The sequence below is a fragment of the Simochromis diagramma genome, unplaced genomic scaffold (assembly GCF_900408965.1).
Source record: "Simochromis diagramma unplaced genomic scaffold, fSimDia1.1 OVJJ01000692.1, whole genome shotgun sequence".
In the NCBI taxonomy this organism is placed as follows: Eukaryota; Metazoa; Chordata; class Actinopteri; order Cichliformes; family Cichlidae; genus Simochromis; species Simochromis diagramma.
In genome coordinates, this window is record NW_024387485.1 from 1,388,940 (window position 1) to 1,416,787 (window position 27,848).

The window sequence follows — 27,848 nt, forward strand, 5'->3', positions numbered from 1 at the left end:
TGCTGATTATGCTGTGCGAATGAAAATGTTTTTTAAAAATGTGATAATTAATCGACTGTTTTATTTTAAAGTCGGTGAACCACGGATGACTTTTTACCTTTTTGGGTTTTGGGCCACACTAGTTGCCGTAGTGACGTCAGCTTATAGAAATCGTCAGTGTCAAGATGGCTACGGAACCAAATAAGACCGAAATCCTTACCATTTTCAAAAGATTAAGATCTGTTCCTACCAACAAGGTAACCGAATACTCACCATCATTGCTTGTGTATTACTTTGTGAGGCTTTTTTATACTGGCAGTCCATGATTAGCTTTGGACAGGAGAAATTACCTGGGAAGCTAGTCGTGTTCTAGCACCTAGCAAGGCCCGGCTACACGGTAAGACAGCTAGCAAAAGCTAACGACTACTAGCCTACCGGTAAAGTAGTCAAACATAAAGGCCACGTATGTGTAAGCTAAGGAAGCTAACTTGTTCCGCTGTGCCACGTCGGGAAAATTATGGGAGAATCGTTGAACTAAATAGACTAAACTTTCGATATGTCCGATATTGGGGACTCATGTAGTAGTGGTCGTTAGGTTTGCTTTGAAAGCCGTGAAATTTGACTCATTTCATTGATAAGTATCTGTTAGTGCTAGCAGAGTCTGATGTGTCGGCGCTCCATAACGTTTGTCAGTCAGAACTTCGGTTTTACAGTCATTTGTTCGGTAGGTGTTCTAGCTAACGGTTTACAGAGTGACAGTATAGTTTAAAATTAGATTATAAAAGACGATGGTACTGTAAAGTCATTAAGCGTTCAAAGTAAGTGACGGAAATACATAAGCAATATTATTTTTATTTATTTATTTTTACACAGGAATGATGTTTTGTTTACTTCGAGTCAGGCGTTTGGGCTATATGACCCTGCAAGCCTTTGTCCTGCTGTTTATGAGATTTCGTTTGATTTCTTTTAACTACTCTGTTAGTTTTCATATTAGCAGTGCAGTATGAACAGGTATGTAACAGTATGTGCAGCAAGTGTGTAACAGGTTAGAGTGAAGATGAAGTCACTTGATAATAACGTTTTCTTTAAAGGCAGAAAAAAATGTATAATAGATTACAGTCAGAGCTGTAAATGTCTGCGTTTTTATTTTTTCATTGAAAGCATGTGGTTTTTATTGACATCATTTAATGAATGAACAGTACACTGCGACTCTCTATATATGACAGTAATCATTTGAATATCATTTCTTCAATTATACTGTGCAGTACAATTTTCTAAGTAAATTGATCATCTATATCGGTCTTTACAATCCACAGCAAAGATAGTAATGAGAGATCGGGTATCGTTTTCTTGTATACATGTGCTTATAGTAGTAGTAGAAATGGAAGCAGTAATGTCAAAAACATTCATTCATTAATTACTGTGCTTTGTAGAAATTGTGCTTCCTGGCACGTTGCCTGCCTAGAAGCAACACAAAAGCTCTGTCGAAATGGGTGAAACACACCTCAGTCAGCCATGTGCGTGACGTGGATGTTTTGAAACGCACTTCACAGAAGTATTATGAAACGTGGTGTTGGAAAGTCGAAGCATCAGCATTTTATCCCATTATAAAAGCTGGACGTAGCTGGAAAACGAAGCCAACCTGAAGTTCTCTCTCATTTTAACAACTGTATATATTGTATGTTTTTTCAATGCAAAGCACAAAGTCGAGTTTTGAAGTTATTTATTTTTTGCTTTTTTAATTTTAGTTAAGATTTTAGTCACCACAGGAGTTTTGCAGTAATGCCCTTACTGCAGTAGTAATGTAGTAATAGTTTTTATGTAATTCTTTCTGAATACATGTTACTTCACATTACCAGCAAGAATATCATGTCATTTTAGAACTCTGACATCTCCTTGAAAGTCAATAAATCGATCTGAAGCTCAAAGTGATAATAATGCCAGAGTGTACACACCTACAAAATTTTATTAGAATTCATTCAAAACCTTTTAAGCTATAGACAAGAAAGAATGACATGCAGGGACATAATGAACACAGGAGTTGTTGTGTTTTTTGGGTGGAGAACCCCTTTAGTTCAGTAATATTGTGATTAAATGCCATCAACATTTAAAGAAGTCATTATTAGAAATTCTAGGTTCCATTTCCCAACCCTAAAAGAGGTCTGCAGGTTTGGTGATTTTCAGCTCTTTTGGAGTTGATCCATTCTTTTATAGTCAATTTGAAAAATTGGAAATGCACTGCTGGACTTGACTATACTGAACAGGCCAATCACAGGCATTTTGGGCTGATCAATGCAATTTATAGTTACATCTCTAAGGAAGTGCATGCAACATTATAAACAACAAAATAATAAATAAAATTAGACATGCGCGATCTAAACTATGGCATGAAAATGTTACCTTTATTCTGTGTTGTTGGAAGCTATTCTGACATTAATAGGAGGCAAAGTTTTGTGCTGCTGAAAACAGACAATATGATGGTGTAGAGACATTAATTAATATTAATAATCGATTAATAGAAATTAATACAATATTTAACATTATTTCACTTTCAGTCTGAAAAATGCTCCACCTCTTGGCTCTTCACGGTGTGTAAACACTCAGCAGCTCCATGTTAAACTATGTCATTGCTGCTTTTCTGTGACAGTAAATTCAATGAGAAAGTCTTCAGGAATGTTGAAACGAGCTGTTTAAATATAACTGATTGGCAACATTATTATCTGGTGATGATGTTGCTTCTCTTGCTCATATTGCACGATTAGCAGCAGGAAAATGTAATGGACTGTGACCACTTGGGTTGGTCGAGGCAGAAATGTTTCATTAAAATGCCGATGTTCTGTCTGCATAGGTATGTTTTGACTGTGCTGCCAAAAACCCCAGTTGGGCAAGTATTCCATATGGTGTCTTCTTGTGCATCGACTGCTCTGGCATCCACCGCTCACTGGGAGTGCATCTCAGTTTCATCAGGTAAACTTCATTGTACCTCAGCTTTGTAGCTGATCTAAAAATGTGTCCGTTTATGATATTTTAACACAGAAGGAGGGTTTTGTTCTGGGAAAGACTGTTAGTAAATCTATCCATGTTGACTTTCCACATTGTCCCCCTTTCCTCCGCAGATCCACTGAGTTAGACTCCAACTGGAACTGGTTTCAACTTAGGTGTATGCAGGTTGGAGGTAACGCCAATGCGGTAAGTCTGAACCTGAGTACCAAGTGTAATGAGGTTTTTCTCAAATAAAAAAACAAAACGATTGTTGTCTTTTACCTAAATGAGCCATGTTTTGTGAAGTGTGGCTTTCTGGTACGACACGTCTGTGGTTTCTATTTCTTCTGAAATGTCATTTCTGTTTTTTAAATCTGAAGACGGCATTCTTCCGCCAGCATGGCTGCTCCACAAACGACACCAATGCCAAGTATAACAGTCGTGCTGCCCAGATGTACAGAGAGAAGATTCGACAGCTAGCAAATGCTGCATTGTCTAAATATGGCACAGACGTGAGTATCAATGAAGGGAAAACATTTAGGAAATGTTTACTTCACTGCAGATGTTATTATTTCTGCGTAGGCTTGCGTGCTCCTACCCCATTTACTTTTAAATGCCTGATTTCATTTTAAACTACATATATATAGATGGCAAAGGGCCAATTTGTTAAAAGAGAAACGTGTAGTTTAAAAAAGAAAAAAGAAGAAATATATATACAGGGAGTGCAGAATTATTAGGCAAGTTGTATTTTTGAGGAATAATGTTATTATTGAACAACAACCATGTTCTCAATGAACCCAAAAAACTCATTGATATCAAAGCTGAATGTTTTTGGAAGTAGTTTTTAGTTTGTTTTTAGTTTTAGCTATTTTAGGGGGATATCTGTGTGTGCAGGTGACTATTACTGTGCAGAATTATTAGGCAACTTAACAAAAAACAAATATATACCCATTTCAATGATTTATTTTTACCAGTGAAACCAATATAACATCTCCACATTCACAAATATACATTTCTGACATTCAAGAACAAAACAAAAACAAATCAGCGACCAATATAGCCACCTTTCTTTGCAAGGACACTCAAAAGCCTGCCATCCATGGATCCTGTCAGTGTTTTGATCTGTTCACCATCAACATTGCGTGCAGCAGCAACCACAGCCTCCCAGACACTGTTCAGAGAGGTGTACTGTTTTCCCTCCTTGTAAATCTCACATTTGATGATGGACCACAGGTTCTCAATGGGGTTCAGATCAGGTGAACAAGGAGGCCATGTCATTAGTTTTTCTTCTTTTATACCCTTTCTTGCCAGCCACGCTGTGGAGTACTTGGACACGTGTGATGGAGCATTGTCCTGCATGAAAATCATGTTTTTCTTGAAGGATGCAGACTTCTTCCTGTACCACTGCTTGAAGAAGGTGTCTTCCAGGAACTGGCAGTAGGACTGGGAGTTGAGCTTGACTCCATCCAAAAACCCGAAAAGGCCCCACAAGCTCATCTTTGATGATACCAGCCCAAACCAGTACTCCACCTCCACCTTGCTGGCGTCTGAGTGGGACTGGAGCTCTCTGCCCTTTACCAATCCAGCCACGGGCCCATCCATCTGGCCCATCAAGACTCGCTCTCATTTCATCAGTCCATAAAACCTTAGAAAAACCAGTCTTGAGATATTTCTTGGCCCAGTCTTGACGTTTCAGCTTGTGCGTCTTGTTCAGTGGTGGTCGTCTTTCAGCCTTTCTTACCTTGGCCATGTCTCTGAGTATTGCACACCTTGTGCTTTTGGGCACTCCAGTGATGTTGCAGCTCTGAAATATGGCCAAACTGGTGGCAAGTGGCATCTTGGCAGCTGCACGCTTGACTTTTCTCAGTTCATGGGCAGTTATTTTGCGCCTTGGTTTTTCCACACGCTTCTTGCGACCCTGTTGACTATTTTGAATGAAACGCTTGATTGTTCGATGATCACGCTTCAGAAGCTTTGCAATTTTGAGACTGCTGCATCCCTCTGCAAGATATCTCACTATTTTTGACTTTTCTGAGCCTGTCAAGTCCTTCTTTTGACCCATTTTGCCAAAGGAAAGGACGTTGCCTAATAATTATGCACATCTGATATAGGGTGTTGATGTCATTAGACCACACCCCTTCTCATTACAGAGATGCACATCACCTAATATGCTTAATTGGTAGTGGGCTTTCGAGCCTATACAGCGTGGAGTAAGACAACATGCATGAAGAGGATGATGTGGACAAAATACTCATTTGCCTAATAATTCTGCACTCCCTGTATATATATATATAAATAAGTATAAATAAAGTTTTCTGAATTAAAATTTCTTTTGCCCATCTCTGCTCTAGTTAAATAAGTTGTTGGTACATTGAGGCTCAGTGATAAGAGTGATAAAAGGATTATTAGTGTTTGAGCCATGTGGCAGTTCTAGTTCAAAGTACATGGTAAATGGACTCTTACTGTAACCGAGCACTGAAAGTACTACAAGCTTCATTCACCAGATCATTAACTTGTCTAACATTTGATTCAGTGGGTTTCCCAAGTACTCTGACATGCAGACTCAAGTAGCCATGGATCAAACCAATGACCATCCAAAACCATCATTAATTCAGGATCTACTCTACTTCAAAAAATATGAAAAGCTTTTGAATTTACAACACAAGTTTTCCTTTTTGCTGTTGCAGCTTTGGATTGACTCGTCTGCAGGAGGCACGCCTGCAGCTTCTGACAAGAAAGAAACAGACTTTTTTGATGAACACACCCAGGTTTGTTTTTGTTTCTGGTGCTTTAAATGTCACAGCATGTTGTTTAATCACGTCTACAGTATTATAGTGTTCCTCACGCAGACATTCCAGGTTTAATTAGCAACTCATTTTAGCATTTCTTTTACAGTGCACAGAACAGTGGCCTCCATTCCTCTCTTAGTTGTAGTTAAGTCATTTCTAACCAGCTAACCTTGGCCCTTTCCATCTTTCAGTGTTTCACTACTCTCTGGCTCACTGGCCATGTCACTGTTGTGGTGTTGCTTGTTATCTGCTTCTGCAGCAGAGTGCTGCAGCTCCACTGGCCTGCAGTTCTGAGGCAGTTCTTTTTCTGCTCTGGTGCTTATTTAAAGTCTGAACGTGCATCAGGTGGAAAACTGCAGATCAGAGAAAGAACTTCCATCTGCAGCTGCTTTCCGAGACTTTTCTAGTTAGTCTAGACGTTTAGTTAGTGTTTAGTTATTTGTTACAGAAGAGAAACTTGCTGTGTCTGTATGCACCCCGTCTCCTGCTGAAATAATACTTACTATAAATTCCACTGTTGGGTCTGTGTTTCCACAAGCCCCGCTAGTTTAGAGACTTATTCTCCGTTTGCGTTTGTTTCACGTGTCGTGTTCAGCGTATGTCAAACGTACGAAACTTAAGAGTCACCAAGCTTTGTATCTGTGACAGAATTGTTTTTGAAATTTAGTTATTGAAATTATTATTATAATGATTAAAATTATTATAAGCTTTTGTGCCTCATTTGGAGAAAAAGCTCGTGTGTGTGTGTGTGTGTGTGTGTGTGTGTGTGTGTGTGTGTGTGTGTGTGTGTGTGTGTGTGTGTGTGTGTCAAACTCATTGTTAAAGTTCAAACAAAAGCATTTGAGTAACTAAAGTGTTGAGTTTCACTAGTTTCAAGACTAGTTAATAAGACTAGTCTTCTCAAGACTGGTTTATAACTGCCACGTGGGATTATTACAGTTCATCATTACAGTCAGCTTATAAAATATATGTTGTTGTTGTTGGTCAGATTTTAAGTGTTTCTGATTAAACAGTGAACCACAAATGATTTGTGTATAGTTTAAATCTCCTGAGTGAAAGACGTGTAGATTTAAAGTTACAGGCTTAAGTTGCATCCATTCTTTAAATTTAATGACATTTATTTTTCAGCCTATTAATGACTGGAACGTTGCACCATCCTCTGAGCCAGAGCAGAACGGAGCCACTCTCACCCAGCAGCTGACGAACACAGCTGCTAAAGGCCAGGATGACACCCGTAAGTAAAATGAATCTTAGTTGTCAGCGTTGCATTGCCAGGTTCATTGTGTTTGGTGTGCTTGCTACCGTGCAGACACGCAGACTTGCAGCTCTAATAGCTGTGACTAAATCTAATGTGTGAAAAGGTGATGGGATGAACGAGTCGTTACAGGTCTTTACTTTGTTTATTTCAAAGAGCTATTACTTCATTAAAAGACACGTCCTGGTTAGTTTGGTTGGAACGTGCCCATAGTGATTAGTCATCTTACCTGGAACCGCTGATGCCTTTGAAACCAGTGGGAATCAAAGTGCTTCTGCATTTTGGCTTAGTTTTTGTTAATAAAATAAATAAAAAGTTATAAAATGAAGTCAACACAACCTCACATGAACAACACCACATTATACACAGTATACTTTTTATTGATGTCCTGATATTAAAGCCTTAAAATGGAAAGTGGGTAAACGTCCTTTTTCACATGACTGTTTATTTTCACATTGATCCTGTTTTGAATGCAGCAAATAAATACTAAGAAAAATGCAGTAAGTATGTCTGAAAAATTCTTTTGTTGCTTCAACCTTGTTTTGCTTTTATCTTTTTAGAGCCAGAGGAAGGACCCAGCATTGATGGTTTGAGCACATCACCCAAAGCTGCCATTGGTGAGTGCATTAGCTTCACAGAGCCTCTGTCCTTCTGTAACTGCACAGCTGTTATCTGTAGTTTTTCTTTGTGTTGCCATTTATGTTTCTGTGTATAGATACTTCCCTTACTCTGCTTCGACTGTGTTTATACTTTTGTATCCATACATCCTTTCGTCTGTGTGTTCCTGTGAAGACTGTCCCACTTTCGAGTCGTATTATTCACATTCATTCATAATGATTAGAATATTTCTGTCGTACTGTGAGGCTGGTTGGGAGCTACAGTGGGAGGAATCCCAGGTTCTTCTAGTCGACATGCACAAGTGTCCCTGGGCGAGATATTCAACTTTAAATACCTCCTGATGCATCTGTCAGAGTATGAGTGTGTGTGTGTGGTAGTTCACCTTTAATAAAGCACAGTATCAGTAGATCTGAATGGATGAATCAGTGTTCCTCAAAGTAGAATCGTGCAATAGAAGTACATCCACATTTACATAGTGGGTCATTCTCCACTTCAGTTCAACTCAGTTTTATTTCTTTGGACAACAAAACCATCATTAATGTGCCTTATGTAAGGTACAAAACCGCCTGAGCCTACAGCTGCATAATGTGGGGAAGGTTGAGGGTCACCAGGGGCAACACTTACTATGAGCTTTATCAGAAAGCAAGTTTTCTAAGCAGAGAGGCTGTGGGCCTCCAAACATGGAGCAGGTTCCACGTGAAAGCTGAGCCTCCTGTTCTAGTAAAATGATGTTGTGAAGTCTTTAAAATCATTGAGAACATGAAACATTTTATCTAATATATTAATTAATATTCTTGTTACCAAGAATCATGATCTCATAATTGAATTATTTGCGAGTACAAACTAGTATTTATATTAAGTAGCGTATGTCAGAAACAGTATGTGGCTCTTATGGGAATCTTGTTTTTGTTGAACTGCATATTAAGAGTTCCTGAATTTTAATGAATTAATTTTTCTCCTGATTTGACTTATCACTTCTGTTATGCTTCTATCGAGTGTGCATATCCACCACGGGCAGTGTAATGTAATCTGGAACATGAGCATTATGACTGTGCTGACTGGTTTGTCCTGCTCTTTAGAGGACTCCATGCGTTTGTCATCACGTGAAGGATGGACACCTCAAGGTGATACGTGTGGGTGTAGTTTGCACCAGCTGCTTTCTAGCTCAGACGCATGGTTTTGTTGCTTTTATTGACATCTCCTCAGTCACCTCCTGTTTCTCCTACTCTGTCATGTAAACAGTATCAGCTCACTGGTCTTATTTGTACAGCTGTTCAACAAGATACTCTTTGACAAGCATAAAGCTCTTTATTGTGATTGAGTGAAACTTAATTCAAAGTTACTACACTGTGCAAAACGACTACGTACTTTGCCAAGCTGTTGAGATTGTCTGTGTCACCACCGTAATGTGACTGAAAAGTAAAGAGTTTCCTAAATGTCTGTAATGATAGTTGCTCCCTGTCACTCTGAAATTGTTACCAGGATGTGTAACTCTGCTGAGGGCAAAGTGGCTGACTAACATTGGCATTACTGAACACGATGTTCTTGCTGGAATGCAAAAAAGCTGGTTTTGTGAACCTGAGGTCTAAGTGCTGTGGTGCGGTGCCTTTAACTGAGCAGAACGCTTTTGCTGCACTGATTTCTTAAATTTGTGATTTAGCAATTAAAAACCTTGTGAATGCTGTTTCACTGCAGAAGCATCTTTCACCAAATGTAGGTTGGTTTTCCAGAGCTAATGAGCTTTTTTAACCTTTGCTTTGGCGCCAGATGAAGCTGTTTTCGTGCATACTGAGCCCTGAACTCTGCAGATTGTCTGATGGAGCTAAATGTGAGAAGTCAGTTTCAATTTGTTTTATTTATACAGCTATGAATCACAACAACAGTCGCCTCAAGGCGCTTTGTATTGTAAGGTAGACCCTACAATAATACATGCAAAGAAAAAAACCCAACAATCATATGACCCCCTATGAGCAAGCACTTTGGCAACAGTGGGAAGGAAAAACTCCCTTTTAACAGGAAGAAACCTCCAGCAGAACCAGACTCAGGGAGGGGCGGGGCCATCTGCTGCCACCGGTTGGGGTGAGAGAAGCTCACAGCTCCAGCTGCACCATGTTGGACTGCAGCTGGTGATTGTAGTCTCCATTCAGTTTGAAGCATTGGTGAGCTCAGAGTACTGGCACCAGTTCTCTGTGACCTGCTGTGAGTTCTAGTCAGTGGCAGTTTGCATCCGACCTGTAGAGGAGTACGAGAGCGACTGTCTCCAGTGGGAAGGATCAGAGCTAGCTGGACTTTGAAACAGCTGAGGGGATTGTCCACTGAGTAAATTATTGTTGTTAATGTCTAAGACGCAGAAGGATAAAATTACAAATGAACTCAAAATATAACTGGATGTTCCTCCTGAGTAATGTTTGTGTGGGAAACGCCGTTCTAAAACTAAACAAAGGAATTTTTCCAGGGGAACTCGGACAGTGTCCTGCCCTGATTATTCCAACATTGTTCGGAAGTCATGAGTGAAAATATCTCGAGAGATAAAATGATGTTGTAAATGTGTTTCAAAAAGACATTGTCCCATGTGTTACAGATCTGAAACCTTCTATCATTGGGAAAAAGAAGCCCATGGCAGCTAAAAAAGGGGTGAGTCAAACCACAAATATTTCATTGTTTCTCTACCACATGAAGCTGCTGAAAAAAGCTCAGGATTATTTATTATATAACATGAAAAAGTTAGTATCATGAATTTTCCTTCACATTCCCTCTTCTGTGAGTTATCAGCTTAAAGCTGAGGACGCACTTTAACCACGTTTTCCTACTGATGCAGCTCGGTGCAAAGAAAGGTCTCGGTGCCCAGAAGGTGAGCAATAAGAGTTTCTCAGAGGTGGAGAAGCAGGCACAAGTGGCTGAGAAGCTGAGAGAGGAGCAGGCCGTGGAGGCTCAGAAACAAGCCGAGGAATCCATGTAAGAATAAGAGAAAAAATACTCTCTTATTTTCATTCATCTATTTTTTTTAATGCTAAGCCGTTTTATTCTTTCCAGCCACACACCTCTATGTTTTACGTTAATAAAGTAGCTTTGCTTGAGTCACACACAGCCAGCAGTAAATGGAAGAACAAACAGAATCAGTGTTCACAGCACGCTGCATACTCGTTATTTAAAACTTTGGCCTTGTTTTATGAACATCCACCACAGTAAAAGGCAAAATAAGAAAAGCATGTAATAAAAATTAAGTCAAATGAATGAATGTTTAAGATGGATCTTTGGTACGTTTTTCCCAATAAAAAAAAAATCTAATGTTTAAAATTCTGTTCTGACGGCTGCAGTGTTGCCTCGATGCGTTTGGCCTACAAAGAGCTGGAAATTGACAGAAAGATGGAGGAAAAGAAGCTCCAGAATCTGCAAGGCAAGAAAAAAGAGCAGGCAGAGAGACTGGGCATGGGTTTCGGCAACAGGAGGTAAACACATTTTTCATTTCAGTTTCAGAATTTAGCTGAAGATTCTCGACATACAGGATGCAAGAAAAATGCAATATAGTGTAGCTTATAGCAGGAGATAAGAGCGAAGGATTACCACTTGAAAATGTTCATGTGAAAGACCACCTTATAAAGTGCTTCCAGAGGAAATGATGAGGGACAAAATCCTCGCTGCTTGTTATGTGAAAAATCTGAACGTTATTTGAAACAACTATGTGCCCTGAGACTTAATTTGGCCTTAATGTGGATTCTTTTGTGATGTTTGGTGCAGTTTTCTTTTTTTTTGGGGCTTTTTTTTCAGCAGGAGATGAATATCTCTAACAAGTTGATTAGTTCATATTTGCACATCTTAATTTTTAAGTGAAATGTGTGTTTAAGATTATACAGTATATGCATATAAGGCAGCCTTTTGTTTGGTAATGTGCTGGAAAAGCTTGAAAATGGACCTTGAAAGTGCTTAAAAAGTGCTTGAATTGAATTTGAACCTTGATAATAGTTTTTGCTCATAACACAGGAAGCTAACGCAGAATAGAGGAATGCCAATTGTTTGTTAGGTCTGTAAATGTGAGCATTTATTTCCTGTTGCAGTGCCGTGTCACATTCAGTGATGTCAGAGATGCAGGTCATCGAGCAGGAAACGCCCGTGGGAGCAAAGTCCTCTTCTCGCTCCAAGCTGGAAATGTTTGATGAGCCTGGTTTCACCTCTGGACCTCCAAAGTACGCACAGAACCCACTTATGTATCATGGATTCATTATCTACCACAGAACATAGAGAGAACTGAGTGCACTCCCTTAATAACCCACTGTGTTTTGCATCTTAGATACAAAGACAACCCATTTACAGTGGGAGACAGTTTTGGATCCCGGTGGGATACTGAAGGAGGAACTGCCTCTTTCACCACCTCCTGGGCACTGGAGAAAGATGACCCCAAGGAGGAGGTCACCATCTCTAGTATCCAACCAACTGGAGAGCGGTACACACATATTCACTTGCCAAATGCATACATGTCCTTTAGCTTCTGTCTAAAGCTCTCAGCTCTGACGCACGTTCTCAATGCTTAAACTCAGACTCCCCAGCAGAAGAAAAGCCGACGTCTCAGCTTCAGTTTCCGAGTCAAGTGAGGCCAGGCAGAAGTTTGCCAATGCAAAGGCCATCTCCTCAGACATGTTCTTTGGTCGGGAGAGTAGTGCTGAGGTGAGAACCTTCTCGTCTTCATTTCACTATAAAACAGTTCAAATCTAGGGCCTCTGTAGGCTTGTAATTAACATGTCACCTGTCATCTGTTTACTATGTTCTGTTCTTACCTCATGGTTGACCTTTGTTTCATCTTTCTCTCAGTATGATGCAAAGACGAGGCTGGAGAGCATGTCTGGAAGCACTTCCATCAGCTCAGCTGACCTGTTCGGAGATGGCAGTGACCACAAAGGTAAACGTTAACCAGCAGTTCTTATAATGTCAAAGTTCATTTACTCCTCAGCGCTCATCTGCACTTTTGAGCTTCCTCTTCTAACTTGTGTTTACAAAACTATATATTACCCTACGTGAAAATAGGGGAAATAACTAATATGATTCAATGCAGAGTGGTGTGTACTCACATAGAAAGCAAAGAAACACTTAGTGGTTCATGGGAATCCCTCAGCAGCCTGCACCTACTGCAGCATAACTAAGGGAGGATTCAGGGTCACCTGGTCCAGCCCTAACTATATGCTTTAGCAAAAAGGAAAGTTTGAAGCCTGATCTTGAAAGTAGAGATAGTGTCTGTCTCCTGAATCCAAACTGGAAGCTGGTTCCACAGAAGAGGGGCCTGAAAACTGAAGGCTCTGCCTCCCATTCTACTTTTAAATACTCTAGGAACAACAAGTAGGCCTGCAGAGCGAGAGCGAAGTGCTCTAATAGGGTGATATGGTACTATGAAATAAATGTAATTATTTATTTATTATTTATGGGATTCAGATTTTAATCTGGATTTAACAGGGAGCCACTATATGGGAGAAATCAAATCAAAATATCGCATATGGACTCGACAGTCTCAAACCCCACTGACACTGGATTATTGCGTTAAATCTGCAGAAAGGGTCTGTATCCTACACCTTTGGGGAAGGTACAACTACCTCATTGGCAAATGCGATACGTGTGTTTGGCAGTAATGTTGATTAGATCAAGGCTGATACCTTGGTATGAGATATTATCCTTTATGCTTAAAGAAGAGGCTTCGCACATGAGCGCACGAGTACAAATGCAGACAATGTCAGTGTGGATGAAAGCTGTGCTATTCTGCTTTAGTCCCAAATAGACAGCTGATTCTCACTGAAGATGTTAAACCTTCATTCTATCCCCTCAGCCTCCTCGTAGATGCACATTTGGTACAAATTCGTTCTTCAGAAAGCTTGACCTCTGACGTCAAGGTCACTGATTTTCGGTGGATGCACCTGTGGTGTGAATTCAAAAGTCTTGGCTCACCTCATTTTCAAGTTACTGTGATGCTGCCTCAGGCTGAGTGGAAAAAATGATATATGATGACCTCCAAAAAGTTAGTGAATAACGAGTGGGATTTCTAACTTGAGCCACGGATTGCTGCATGTAGAGGTGAAGTGGCCTACGGTGTTTTCAGCAGAATCACTGCCGTGTGAAACCAGCCTGACTGATTTGGATGTGTGAAAAAGTCCCGTCTGATTAGACTTCTCTGCTCCTCTCAGGAAGAGCCTCAGGCTTTGACAGCGTGCTTCCCTCTGGCTCGGACATCGCTCAGTTCAAACAGGGAGTCAAGACCGTTGCGGGAAAGATGGCTGTCCTCGCCAATGGTGTCATGAACACGATCCAGGTGAGACTGGTCCACGAGACAGCTGCTTTATTTCACTTGAATCCTTAAGTTTGCTCATACTTCTCCTTGTTTTTGTGTTTATTCCCTCCTCAGGACCGCTACGGCTCCTACTGAGCAGCATCGACCGGTGGACCTGTGTGGAGCCAGACAGCCTCTTGACTGACACGTGCATTTGGATGGAGAAGATGGGACGAGACATGGACAGCAGAAAGTATTGCATGGGAAAAGAAATGTCCGTCACGTCCGTCCTCCATTATTGACAGTTTGAGACAGTGTTTTCTTCTCTCATTCTCATTAGCAGACTCTTTAAGTTTTCATGAGCAAAGCCGAGCGTCACAGGTTGTATTCTTTTCTAAACCAGAGTTTTGTTGTAATTTACTGTTTGGAATACTTTGGTCTTAGATTTTCAAAATGATGCCAGAGTTCATTCTGCTTTATTTTATTCCTTTGCAGAAGTTGTTTATTTCCATTCATATAATCAAATATGTCATGCTAGTTTTTGTTTTATTGTGAGATTTAAAAAAGAGGCAGTATATATTTTAGTGTCATTTGAACAACAATCGCAAACAGTGCTGCTCACTTACAGTGGCACTTGTCCACAGTTTGTTTTCTTCGTAAAGCACTGACTGATTTTCAACTCTTTGAGTTTGGAATTATGCGTTTCTGTCTGCGTGAAACATGGAAGCATCACATTTTTGATGTGCAAGTTGCTATGGTTACATGCTGTGTTTGAAACAGATTGTGCAGCAGTAAATCCATCATTCCCTATAACAAACTTCCAGCGTGCAATACTGGGAATTAGGGAGGGTTAAATCCAACTCCAATAAGCACTGCAGACAGAATATGCTGTCCCAGCTCAAAACTATAATACTGTATTGACTATGCATCTCCACTCTGCCACCTTCAGCTGTGTTTCACTTGTTTTTGCTTGTTGAACCTGGAGTCTGCTTTGATTTTTGGAAAGCTTGTATCTTTTAAGTTCACATATTCAGTTTTAAATAGAAAAATGATCCTCGAGTATTTAACTCGAGGCGAGGAATTCTCTCTAAATTTCACTGCCATGTACAATGCAGTTAAATACAGTGAACTTGAACTGTGAAGATTCACCGCGCTTGTTCGTATCCCATCTTGTCTCGTGTGTTCAGGGCAGACTTTACGTTCAACAAGTTTTGGAAATTGGATAAAATTCAAAAGTAGTTATTATTATTATTTTTTTCCTCTCTCATGCATCAAAGTGTAATTTTGATCACCCCGTGTGTGCGCCCTTCCCATGGTAAAAACGTGGGGCGATAGGATGAAACATTCAAAACTATTTATTTGTAGGTTACAAAAAGAAACAGTTAATAAAGATCAAAAACCTGCTTTGTTTTCACTGACGTCAACTTTCTCACAAACACCCAAAGCTAAACCTGTGGTTGCTGCCGTGCTAGATTTTACTCTGTTCAACATTCACACATTTTTATATAAAAGCAGACTTGAAATGAAAATGATCCAAAAGTGGAAAAAAAAGTGGGGACGCCCCACAGATTTTAATGCAAAGAAATTGAAGTCAGCCTATTTCAGTCCGGCAACTCAAACTGTGCTGCAGGCTGTAAACATGCAGTTTGGACTGGACAGCCTGGTTCTGCTGTTGGTGTCTTCCAGTTAAAACTGAGTACTTCCTTCCTCAAACACTTTCTCATAGGGAGCTGTGTGATTGAACTGTCTAACATTGTAGGTGCTTCAGTATCAAACACTCTCAGGTGAGTTGGTCCTATATAAATAAACCTGAATTAAAGTGAACTGGTTCTGGTACAAGTGATTTAGCTCCCATCTTCCAGCCCTGGAGGTTGTTTGGTGGGAACATGATTACTGTACTGTGGATATGAATCCATTCTGTTTGTGGAAAATCTGAAGAATGACCAGAACAGACGCCTGTTGTTCAATGCAAGGTTTATGCTGTTGTATTACAAGCTCTAAGCCTTATAATTGTTTTTAAACTACTGTTGCTTCAGCTCATCCTTAGCGTACGTAAGTGTTTGTTAGCTGACTGTTACTATTAATCACACAGTTTGATTCAAATGTTATAAATAATCAAATTTCATCACTGTTCAACTGATATCTATCCATGTAATTAATCACCCACATTTCACCTAATTACAACAGGGTTGACTTTTTTTTGCTTTCCACAAAAAGAAAAACCTGCTGAATTTATCATCTGTGGTTTTATTTCAAAGTGTTGCTTCAGTGTTTGTTTTTAAATCTAAAAGGTAAAAAAAAAAAAAGCTGGAATAATTCAGATTTGGGATTTTAATGTTGATTAGAAAAAAAGAAAAAGACCACAAGAAACAGGAAAAAATGCAGCTAACCTCAGACTAACCTGTCAGTCGGTTATTCAACTGTAATTTTGAGCATTTGGAAATCTATAAATTACCAAAAAGCAAGAACAATAATAACAAATTATATTTGTGCATGCAGACTGTCAGCAAATGAGAGCAATTGTGTTGAGTTCATGTATTATGAAGACATGGTTTGCTTTAACCTGTATAACGTGTAGGCTAGCTGTATTTACATGGCTCCACCTTCCTCTCTGCAGCGAGCTGCTGAAATACATCATCTGTTATTGACAGATAAAGCAGTGCAATGATGGGCGGAGTTCACAAAGAGATTCTGCTATAAATCAGGCTCAGTGTGTCTACACTGCAAAGATTTAGGACATATTTTGTGCACCAAAAAACTTGCTGAGCGCTGGGATTTTAATTATAACTGTAATGATTTCATTTTTGTCCCTCACTGCAGGCCAGTCATTTCCAATCATTTTATCTGATTTCTGAGGAATTATTGCAAGAGTCTGTGTCTCTGTTCCATCCTGGCAACTGATGGGTCCTTTGTGCAGTTTCTCCAGCTGATTAGCAAACATCAAAGATCCGAGTGCAGGTTTTAGCCCCAGTTGTAGAAGTAGATCTTCTGCCAGGTGGGGAGATAACCCATCAGAGGACCTGAACACAGAGACAACACAATCAAACCCAGCACTAATAGTTCATGAAATCATGTATCATATGGTGGAACAACAGTGCCAAAAAAACAAGAAAAAAAGATCTCTCTCCGTGTATCCATATATGTGTACATGTATATATGCAGGAAGGAGTGTGTTGCTACAAAAATGGAGAGAAAAGGGCAATTAACAATGGAAGAGAGACAGACCATCATAACTCTTAGGTCTGTAGGTCTGTCCGACAGAGAAACTGCAAAGAAAGTCAAGGTGTCAGTGAGTCCAGTTTCCTCCTCCTGCACTCAGAAACAAACTGACAGGAAGTGCAGACCCAAAGACACGACTGGATCAGAGGACACGTTTCTGTGTGATCGGCGGCTCACAGCACAACGGCTTCATCGCAGCTTAACAGAGGTCGTAGTAAGAAAGTCTCAGTCTCAACTGTGAAGAGAAGACTTTGAGCTGCAGGTTTGACAGGACGAGTTGCAGCAATATAATTAAAAAAATACATTTAAAAACAGGCCTGGGAGCGTGAGGGACTGCGCTCCTCTGGACTCTTTCTTAATAATAAACTCTGCCTGTGATAAGTAATGTGACTGTACGTTTTAGAAAAAATAATAACAAATAAAAGTGAATTATCATATCATATGTATAACACTGTAATAATGTATCGCAGGCATCACCTGTGATTGGCCTACCTGTGAAAAGTAACATCTCATAAAACTTTACAGTATTAGAAACAAAACTGAGGACAACCTCTAAAGAAAGCAGCTGAAAGAAGAAAACATATATGATAATGTGATTACAGTGGTTTTTGAGAGAAGATGGTATTAGAGATAAAGTCAGATGGATCATCTGTGGCAACCTCTAAATGGAGAAGCCGAGAGAATAAGATAGATATGATAATGCAGTTTCAGTGGATGTTACTGGATTTTTAGTGTCGATGCACATTCACGTGACTTTCAAATGAAATGGATTCTCCCACATGTTAACTCAAGGTTCATACACCTTTTTCAGGGTCAAATTCAAGCACTGTTTAAGCACTTTCAAGGTCCATTTTCAAGCTTTTCCAGCACACTTCATATAAACTTAAAACACACATTTCACTTAAAAATTAATATGTGCAAATGTGATGTTCATTCATTCAAAACTAACTGTGAGATGTTTGACTACATTGCTGTCTGGATTATTGTTACAGTCCTAAATGATCAGCTTTAAAGTGTTTGTGCTAATAACACCATGTACAGTAAGACAGGCATGGAGAACAGCACTGACGGGGAGGCTTTGAACAGATGACACACTCAGTTCAATTCAACATATAAGACTTTAAGAACGCACAAACATCGACCTAAAATCTATTTATTCAGTCCATCACCTGTCATATAATTATGTCAAATTATAATGTATTGTTCATCTCCCTTAAATAAACAGGCAGCCTTGAAATATGAAATATTCATATACAAAAAACACATATACATGTGTCTGTCGTCTCCGTGGCTGATAGAGCCCCACAGGCCTCAGTGTGAGCTTGAAGCCATTCATAATGTTTAAGTTGTTTAATGTGTCGGTGCTCACGATAAACAGACTTTGAATGAAAGCCGAGGAACTGCCCATATGGATCAGTCTGTCATATTGCTATTATTTCCCCCTAAGCTGTTGCCAAAGACACCAAGTTAATAAAATCTAAGCATTTTCAAGGATTTCAAGCACCCGTACGAACCCTCTAAACTCATCTAAACTCATTTCGTCAGTTTCAAATTAAAGAAATCATTTCACCTGATTATTTTAGGCAATTTCAGGTGACAGTCTCATTTCTCTCTCACACGCACAAATGTTTACAGTACACATTACGAAGTAGAACTCTGAAATGCATTCAATTTTCAAAAGCTGCTATTTTTTAAAGTCACAATTTCAGTTGTTCTACAAACAGCTTTAAGACTAGGGGTGGGTTTTAATAATCGATTCATCGATTAAAATAGATTCTGGCTTGGATAACGTGATATCGATTCATGAAAATCCTGAATCGATTTTTTAATATAAATGTATTTTGCCCAAAATTCTAGAATCTCAGGTGAAACCTCACAAAATTTCAACAACCACCAAACATTTAAAACAGTAAATGAGAGCAGGAACACGGATTCTGCTCAAAGACGTAAACACACAGCTCGACCCGCCGACGGATCAGAATCAGTGAGATGTCGCCTTTCTCACCTGATGGCACGGACACGGTCGGGGCTGAAAGCCGGCGGCGCACTGATTCTGATGTTTCGGCGGGTCCGCGCTTTGTGTTTGAACCAGCAGCAAAAGAAGATCCAAACTTCGCTTCACGTAAACATCGTCATGAATTCACTCTGACTTTTGCTGTTTTGCTTCCACCACGATAAAAATCACACTTCCTGCACAGCTCTCTCTCTCTCTCTCTCTCTCTCTCTCTCTCTTCAAGAACAGTTTCCCGTCTAAAAATCTGTTTTCTGCATTATTCGCTTGCTTGTTACGCACAAGTCTACCGTAGTTTACAGGCTGTCGGCCGCTGTTTTTTTTCCTTTTACTTAATTTACTTAATTAATAACCTAATTTCTGCTGTTCAACAGGCTTCTGAACAAATTTAAACTTTTTAAAATTATACAACGCAGAACGCTTAGCCGTGTTTCTAATAAAACCGCTGTTAACTTCAGAGGTAATGTTCATATGTTGATTAATGGTTTTCTTTCGTTTTTGATCTACTGCAGAATATTTTTATAAAATTCAGGCAGGAAAATCACCTTCATGTCTTTCTGTGTTTTATCTTCAGCTACTTTGACACAAAGGCCTCTGCTGTGATGCTCACACCTTTGATAAAGTCTGGAAAGTGTCAGCTTCCTTTTTATAGATACAAAAATATGTAAATGTACTGATCTGAATTATAATATTTCTGACTGTCTGAGGCAAAATTCAAATCAAATTGAATCGAATCGAATCGAATCGAATCGTGGATCGAATCGATTCAGGACCTTGTGAATCAGAATAGAATCGATTCTAGAAATCAGTGACGATACCCAGCCCTATTTAAGACGTCTAAATTCTCGACCGTTACAGCAACGTAAGGCAACATCATGCATGAAGAATGAGCACACGGTTCTACTTACGTGCCACAAGCCCGACTCCTGGAACATGATCAGCCAAAAGTCTGAGCAGGAACAGAATCTTTTCCCTGCACATGAAGGAGTAAAAAGTAACACCGTTAAAAGACCAGTGAAGGAACAAGAATTACAATACTGTGCAAAAGTCACCACCAGCCACTCCTTTTATTTGGGGAGGTGGGTGGCTTCAGGAAGGTACTGACAGGCTTCCTGCTCCTGTAGATGAAACACGAAGCAAACCTCGTCTAGTATGTACCACCAGCTCCAGTTTAGGACATCTGTCACCTGTATTTGTCTGATACATCCTTAGTGCAGGGGGAGGGAGAGGCCCCTATACATCCGGGCCTTGTAATGAACTAGGTCACCCAACTGCAGCTCACCCAGCCCAAAGCCCCACTAAACCAGGCCGGCAGGACCCATCAGGCCCCACCCATCAACCAGCTACAAGGGGACAGATCTACAGATTGTACAATTATTTATGTCATCCTAATTTTAACACTTTTCAGAAGACGATATAAAACCGCTGAAAACACCACTTAACCACAGATACTTACTCAGAGTACTTGTCATAGAAGGGGGAACGCAGAAGGTAGTAGAACAACAGAAAGGCTCTCCTCCTCATCTCGGCCCTCTCCCATTGATTTTGAAATTTGATGTCGCTGAGCGCAGCGAAGCTGGAAGAAACAGGACAAGCAGCTGAAACGACTTCACGATCTCCTCTAACACTTCGATGCCTCACAGCACACATCCTGAGCTGCTGCTTCATGTTTGTAACTCATTGTTTACTTGTCTGGATGATTGTCCCTCCTGCAACAGTTACTGTGACATCCAGACTTTGTTCTTCACACTGTGATGTAGATTTTGTTATAAAACAAGTAAAATGCTCATTTATTACAAATTAAAACTGATGGATGAAATTATTTATTCTAATTAAGACCAGTCCTGCTGTGACTTGTATGCAGTGTTGGTCATGTTACTTGAAAAAAGTAATCAGTAACTAATTACTGATTACTTCCCCCAAAAGTAATCCCATTACTTTACTGATTACTTATTTTCAAAAGTAATTAATTACTTAGTTACTTAGTTGCTTTTTAAAAACACGATTTACAACCTGAAGAGGTGATAAAGCGATAGATCTTTCAGCCCAATTCTACTTTTTCTGCATAATCCATCATACAAAATGTAATCAAATGGAAAAGTCTCTTTTTAAAACTTGTTTTATTAGTTTTAACCTTTTAACTTTATGCATCAAGTAAAAATTAAATTATATGCAACATTCTCTGACTTGAATAAATTAGTTTAACATTTAAACCTATTTTCTGCACATTCCAGCACATAAAATAAAATATTTTTTGTGTTTACACTCAGTCTTTCAAATAGATGCAAGTAAAACACAGCAGAAAATAAATAAAGTCAAAGACTCAGCGGTCCTGTTGCTCTATTTTCACCTGTAAAGTAGGAGTGGGGCAGGCGGAGGGTTACCCTGGTGCAGGTGTGCCGCAGCGGTCAGTGGAAGAATCCGCGAGTTTCCCATCACGTCGTTGCGCACTCGGTGCTTGCTCGGAAGTTTTCTTCCCACGCACAGCGGACACTAATGTTTTTGTCACTTTGTATGGAATCAAGCTCAAAGTAAGGTCAGTACTTCCACGCTTTAAACGCTGCACGCTCATACTCTCTCCCGCACTCGATATATGATCCACTGTTGATCTGCACACAGCTGTTGTCACGAACGGCGCACTCGCTTACGTCACTGTCATGAGACATTCTCGCAATAAAATCACGGTTTTAGTAACGCAGTAACGCAGCGTTCCTACGGGAAAGTAACGGTAATCTAATTACTGTTTTTGCAATAGTAATCCCTTACTTTACTCGTTACTTGAAAAAGTAATCTGATTACAGTAACGCGTTACTGCCCATCTCTGCTTGTATGTGACACAATATAAAAGGTGGATGTATGTGTATTTGGGTACTACGCAGATTGTTTGTTTGGTTATTGTCCTGTCTCAACGCCATCCTCCACACGCACACATTTTCCTTCCAAGATAATAATTAATAAGTTCTTATTTGATAATGAAGTAGCCAGCTGGAGGACTGCAAAAGAGGAACTCGCTTACCTGGATAGTTCAAGGACTCCAGAGATAAGCCATGGCTTCCAAGACTGTTTTCCAAAGAGTCCAAGGCAGAGTACTGCAGTTGGGAAGAACTGATTTAAGGAAAATTATAATAACTTCCCACAAGAGCAAAGTGCAGCCATCTGTAAATGGAACTTTATATGAGGCCAGAAAGTCTGAAAACCTTGACCTGTTCCAGGACTAAGTACTTAACTGCTTCAGACTGATTCTCACTGCTTATAAGACGCACACTCTGGCTCGCAGTCTGCCATCTAGAGGTGACGGTGATATTGCAGCTTTCTGATCCACAGTGTATTTCTGTCAAAGCTGTGGTGGTTTCACAGCAAAGTGTCATTTTAAAAATGTTTTGAACTGTTTATTACTGACATGACAAATATGAATGGACATGAAGGATGTATAAAAACGTTTTCCACTGTTAAAAAACAGAAATGTTCAAAGGCTAAGAGGGAAAGATGGCATTTGTGATTTTAAATAAATAACACTGGTCCACACAGAGGATGCTACAAAATATGTTTGTTTTTAATCTTCTCTAAAATATTATTAATGCAGTGCAGTTAAAATATCTGCTCTTACTCCAACTGTAAACTTCACACTGAACTTTCTTGTTCGAGTGTCACCAGTGGTGTGTTTGTCCTGAGGTACACGCTTTGGCTGTAAACGTCATCCCCACCTCGTTAACTGTTCACCTGCCTCAACGTAAGAACAGCAAAGATCCCACTGAAAGCACAAAGTCCAGCTGAACAGAATCAAGCTTCTGGGATTTCCTTACCTGGATGATTGAGCGCGTTTTAAGAAATATCAGGAATAACAGAACTTTTGTTTAAACAGGTATGGCAACACAGAGAGAGGAAGGTAAGGATACGGTGCGCCAGGGGTCGTCCGATGTACACAGACTCAGCAATTGTCTCTTGGAGCCCCAGAGGTGTTGGTTGGCTGTTGAGTGTTTCCTTTAAGCTGCTCCTTTGCTTTTTGTGGCTCGGTGCTCCCCAGAGCCGGGTCTGCAGCGAGGGAGCTGCCACATCACCAACACGGGACAGGTCACGCACAAAAAGCACAGAGTTAGAGGTGCATCTTTATTCCGCCTGCTGACACTCGCTCTACAACATTTGCAGATTTTCCTGTCTAACAGCAAAGTAAAAAAATAAATGAACAATGTCTATTACTTTAATCTACAGGACAGAATGAAGTTCATTAAAGGTTTTAACATGAAGACATTTGGTCACTTTTTTGTTTCAGTTACAAATTCAAATCAACATTTTTGAAAACAAGCAGCAAACAAAAGAAGAAAAAACTGTTTTTGTTTCTTTTTTTCTTTTTACAGTTTACCACAAAAAAGTTCAGGAATACTTCACATAGCATTGTATAAGTGTTTACTGCTAAAACAGCTGACTATCTATGAACAGGTAATGCAATCAGCCAGTTTTGTAAACCCCTTAAATTAGAGCTGAAAGTCAGCAATTCAATCAGATCTTGAGGACATATTCTCGAGGAGACTTGTGGAGCTAAATACAATAACCCAAGTTCTGTCTGAATTTATAAGAATTTAAAGTCTGCCTACACAACTTCACCACCCCATACATCACATTGATATATAGCAGAAAACTGGCCAGACAACAGAAGAAGCTGAATCACAGTCGTTTATATGCACGGTGAAGATGTTGAAGGAAAATTCAAAATGAAATAAACATCAACATCTGGGACAGATAGAGGGGAACAACATGGAATGGATAAAGCATAGTGCAATTTAAGAACCCCGCTCTTAAATCAAGTGAGGAGGTGATATGAGCTAACAAAGAAGCTTAAGGACAACCTGGTGCTAGTTGGCATTAAGAGATTTCTCAGAAGCCGGCCTTTGTTCAGACAGAAACTGGATCTTTTCAAATACCACACCAGCTGAGTACCACAGGATTTGGTTTTAGGCTTAATTGTCAGGCAGCTTGAATCTTAAGAGGTTAAAATGTTTTAAAGAGTTTAAGCCAAACTTACCACTGCCAAGCGGCCTAATGACTCGTCCTGACCTCTGGCCCACAAAGCAGGTGTCTTCCTGCTGCTCTGTGTTACTTTCATCTATAGAGAAAAGCGTTAATTTAGCCTTCACGCACAAATCACAGAGCGGGAAGTGAGAAATGTCATTCGTTTGTGTGCTTTAAGGAAGGATTCATTACTTTTGAGGGAGTCTCTGAGCTTTAGCATACAAGAAGCGCTGCTAGCACGTGTTTACTTTATCAGGCTCTTGCCTTTATTTACTTATTTAGCCCAAGTTACTCAGTTAGTTTCAGCAACTGGGCTAAAATGCTCCCTGCAGCTCACAATAGAAATGCTAACAGTCAAATGTGACAGGATTCTGGAGCCATTATGAATTCACATCTGATTTTACATTCTTCAATTCAAAACAAAACGTCTCACAGTCATTGAAGGTGCAGGCCATTTTATAAAAGACAACTGACCTTCACCAGCAAAGTCTCCACCTCTGTCAAGGGGGATTATGGGAGGTGAAGTCTGGATGCCAGATTTGTACCACAGAAGAAGCACAATCCGAAAAACTGCCCTGTGAAGGAGTCACATAAAATGTCTGTAAGTTCTCAGTCATCCAGGTCACGGTGGTCTAAGGAGCTCGGAAAGAAAAGCGACTGGACTCATTAAAGTTTCTTGACGATTTTTCACCGCTCATCTGAGAAGCTTCTTGAAATGTCTTCACTTTAAGAAGTCCAGTCGCTTTTCTTTCCAAGCTCCTCAGAAGTCACATAAAAAGCATTTAAAAACTATTCACAACTTAAGGATTTAAAAAAATAACAATTATAACCTTCAACATCTGGAAACAAAAATCACAAATAAATCTAGAGAAAACTTCAAAGAGCACTTTGAAAAGCGTAGTCTTCCACCGAGTCACTCCCAGCTACTCACTACAAGGCCAAAAGTATGTGGACACGCAATGAATGCTAAGGTTCTTTGGAGTTCTTTTAAATTCATGATGCCAAATTTAAAACCAGTCTTTGTGGAGTCCTTTGACAGCTACACTGTCATGTAGAAACAACCACAAAGATGGAACACCATTTGTCTAACACAGACTATATTTTGTGCCTATGCATTAAAGCAATAGGCACAGAAGGAAAGCTATTGTCCTCTTTTGCGGCTCCTTTTGAACATGTACAGTAACTTTTACTTTTCCATTTTCCAAAAAAATAACTTAAAATGTAGCCTGTGCAAAGTCAGTATCAGTGTTTTTATAATTTCAAATTAAAGTCAAGTTTCCAAGCCATACTTAAAAATCTGAATAAGTCCAATGACAAGCCATCGTCCAACTTCACCCCACAGCTTACAGGCCCCCATCTCCAGGAAGACCTCCACATACTCCAGCACAGACAGCCACGTCAGGAGCCTCTGTTGAGAGATGGACTAGAAACACCACAACACAAAGGATGGACGACTTATTAGATGAAAAAGGATGAAACCCTCACTTCTTCCCAGAACAACATCCTGTGCACAGTTTCTGAAGTCTTTGTATAGTTTCTTTACTGAAGGAAACCGTACAGTAAAAGATGGATGCAGCCATGCTGATGTTAGCCATTGGTTTCTCAGCCCATCTATTTGAGCCTCAGTGTTAGTGTTTTGGTTGCCGCAATGTTAGTTTTAAAAACCAGAAGTTAACATATTTGGAAAACAGGGTGGAGTGCTACGTCCTCGGCTCACACTAGCAATGGTTACCAAGCTGCATTCTGAAAGCCGTACAGAAGGAACAGGCAGGCACACTGCTACTCATCACAAGCCAAGCTTCTTGGATGAGCTTTAGCACAATTTAATCACCCGACTATAGTGTTTATGAAGGGAGTACAAAAGTATAAAGACCAAAAACTACTTTGTACCAATCTGGTTTACTGATCATTTGATGCCGGGCATTATGGAGCCTTTGGAATCAGCCTTAAGCAGCTACAGCTGGATATTCAGACACATATTTAGATGAGAAGGCCTGGCTCACAGTCTCCGCTCTAATTTATCCCAAAGGTGAGGTCAGGACTCTGTGCAGGCCAGTCAAGTTCTTCCACACCAAACTCACTCATCCATGTCTTTATGGACCTTGCTTTGTGCACCGGTGCGCAGTCATGTTAAAACAGGAAGGGGCCATCCCCAAACTGTTCCCACAAAGCTGGGAGCATGAAAATGTCCAAAATGTCTCGGTATGCTGAAGCATTAAGAGTTCCTTTTAATGAAACTAAGGCGCTGAGTGCTTAAAAACACCCGCACACCATAATCCCCCCTCCACCAAACTTTACACTCGGCACAGTTCATCAGACTGCCACCGCTCTAGTGTCCAGTGGCAGCGAGCTTTAAACCACAGAATTCAATGGCCTGATGGGTAAGTGAATACTTTAGCAGTACAGTGTATTTGTCCTATTGTGCTCTGGTAAATCCTATAGGGTCACTAAAACTATAAAAACTGATCATGGTAACAATAGACTAAGACCATAAGTTTTTTTAAGCATCTCTTTAGAATTTCTAGTTTTTATTGCTGCACCACAAAGGACAGCCATTTCAATTTCACTGCACTCTTCTGCAAAGAGAGTAAATGCTTTTCTTTTCTACTGTACTGTGAGAACTGATTTTTGTTTGAATGAAAGCAGAGCTCACCACAGGGAAGGTACATCTCAGCCCTTTGCGCAGAATGTGGTCATTGAATAGCACCAGGAGATTGGAGGCAGAGTACACTACAAAGGTAAAAGATGACGATGAAAATATTTGAATAGTACACACCTATATACAGTATGTTCATTTGTGGACACATAATGCTTAGAAAACTGAACAGAATGCATAGTGATAATATAACCTGTAAAGTTTCCTCACCGCTCAATGTTAACATCAAATTATAGTCCATTATTATTCTCAAGTAAGTATCCTGTAATATAATTAATCTGCAAACCATTTATGTCCATTATGTAACTGAGGAAAAAAATATTTCAAAAAGTTGTATAATGCTAAAAATAAATAGATGTTCATTTAGTTTCGTATAATGTTTTGGCGCACAGGCTGGGAGAGGGTCACCATTCTCCAATCAATGTAAAACAGGACATAATCTGGGATGTAAGAGAACATGATGCCTCTCCTGAGATCTCTGAGCCTTCTGGCTTTTCACAATTTATGTATTCATTCATATTTCTTCATTCACATGGCAAACTCCTACTAATATATAAGGCGTTGATGCAAGAAAGAACTAACTAGTCTGTGTTGGTCCTTAACATCTACTTACCTAGTTCAGATATTTCATGGGAATCTGTAAATCTCCCTGCAAAAAACAAACAAAGAAAACATGCCGTCATTCATTTTGCACTGCACGAGCACTTGTAGCTAGTGTTGCCGAGCTAAAGTGAAACTAACAAGAGATCTGGAGAGTTCACCTCCCAAAAAACAATCATAAGTCCAGTTGAGCTTTTGCATTACTTCTAAACAGAGAACCGTAATCCCAACACACTGTTAATAAACCTGCTTCTGCGACTGACCTGCGAGCAGGTAAGAGAGAGTGCGCACGGTACTCTCCAGCTGCGCGGTGGCAGCTGGGTTTCTCCTCACATACTCGGTGTAGCGCTCATAAATACGCGTCACTTTGTCCAGATACTCCTTAACGTGAGACATTTCAGCTTTCTCTGAAAGACACACTCTGCATTTAACCGCTGTGCTCACAACAGACCAGCTAATCTACTTATGTGACTTCTTACTCCTAT

The 27,848-nt window shown here is 39.9% G+C and overlaps 2 protein-coding genes across 3 annotated transcripts; one reads left to right on the top strand and one right to left on the bottom strand.

The window, feature by feature from the left end:
- Positions 1-106: 106 nt before the first annotated feature.
- Positions 107-15,272, top strand: arfgap2 (ADP-ribosylation factor GTPase activating protein 2). Of its 2 annotated transcripts, XM_040016753.1 has the most exons (17): positions 107-236; positions 2,828-2,946; positions 3,096-3,168; positions 3,342-3,473; positions 5,649-5,729; positions 6,879-6,984; positions 7,566-7,622; positions 8,703-8,747; positions 10,205-10,257; positions 10,442-10,578; positions 10,941-11,072; positions 11,679-11,807; positions 11,912-12,064; positions 12,159-12,285; positions 12,430-12,517; positions 13,788-13,912; positions 14,006-15,272. In XM_040016753.1, exons 1-17 carry the CDS (start codon positions 165-167, stop codon positions 14,024-14,026), a joined length of 1,650 nt encoding a protein of 549 aa, XP_039872687.1. In that variant the 5' UTR covers positions 107-164; the 3' UTR covers positions 14,027-15,272. The 2 variants fall into 2 exon arrangements, with proteins under 2 accessions (XP_039872687.1, XP_039872688.1); XM_040016754.1 differs by lacking the exon at positions 8,703-8,747 and having other exon boundaries at positions 108-236.
- On the bottom strand, positions 15,210-27,848 carry LOC120724525 (peroxisomal membrane protein PEX16-like). The gene is made up of 11 exons (XM_040016755.1): positions 27,627-27,848; positions 27,377-27,412; positions 26,761-26,837; positions 25,397-25,530; positions 24,582-24,682; positions 24,121-24,201; positions 22,997-23,146; positions 22,117-22,189; positions 20,557-20,676; positions 20,009-20,073; positions 15,210-16,890 (listed from the first exon to the last, which is right to left on the bottom strand). Exons 1-11 carry the CDS (start codon positions 27,757-27,759, stop codon positions 16,832-16,834), a joined length of 1,029 nt encoding a protein of 342 aa, XP_039872689.1. The 5' UTR covers positions 27,760-27,848; the 3' UTR covers positions 15,210-16,831.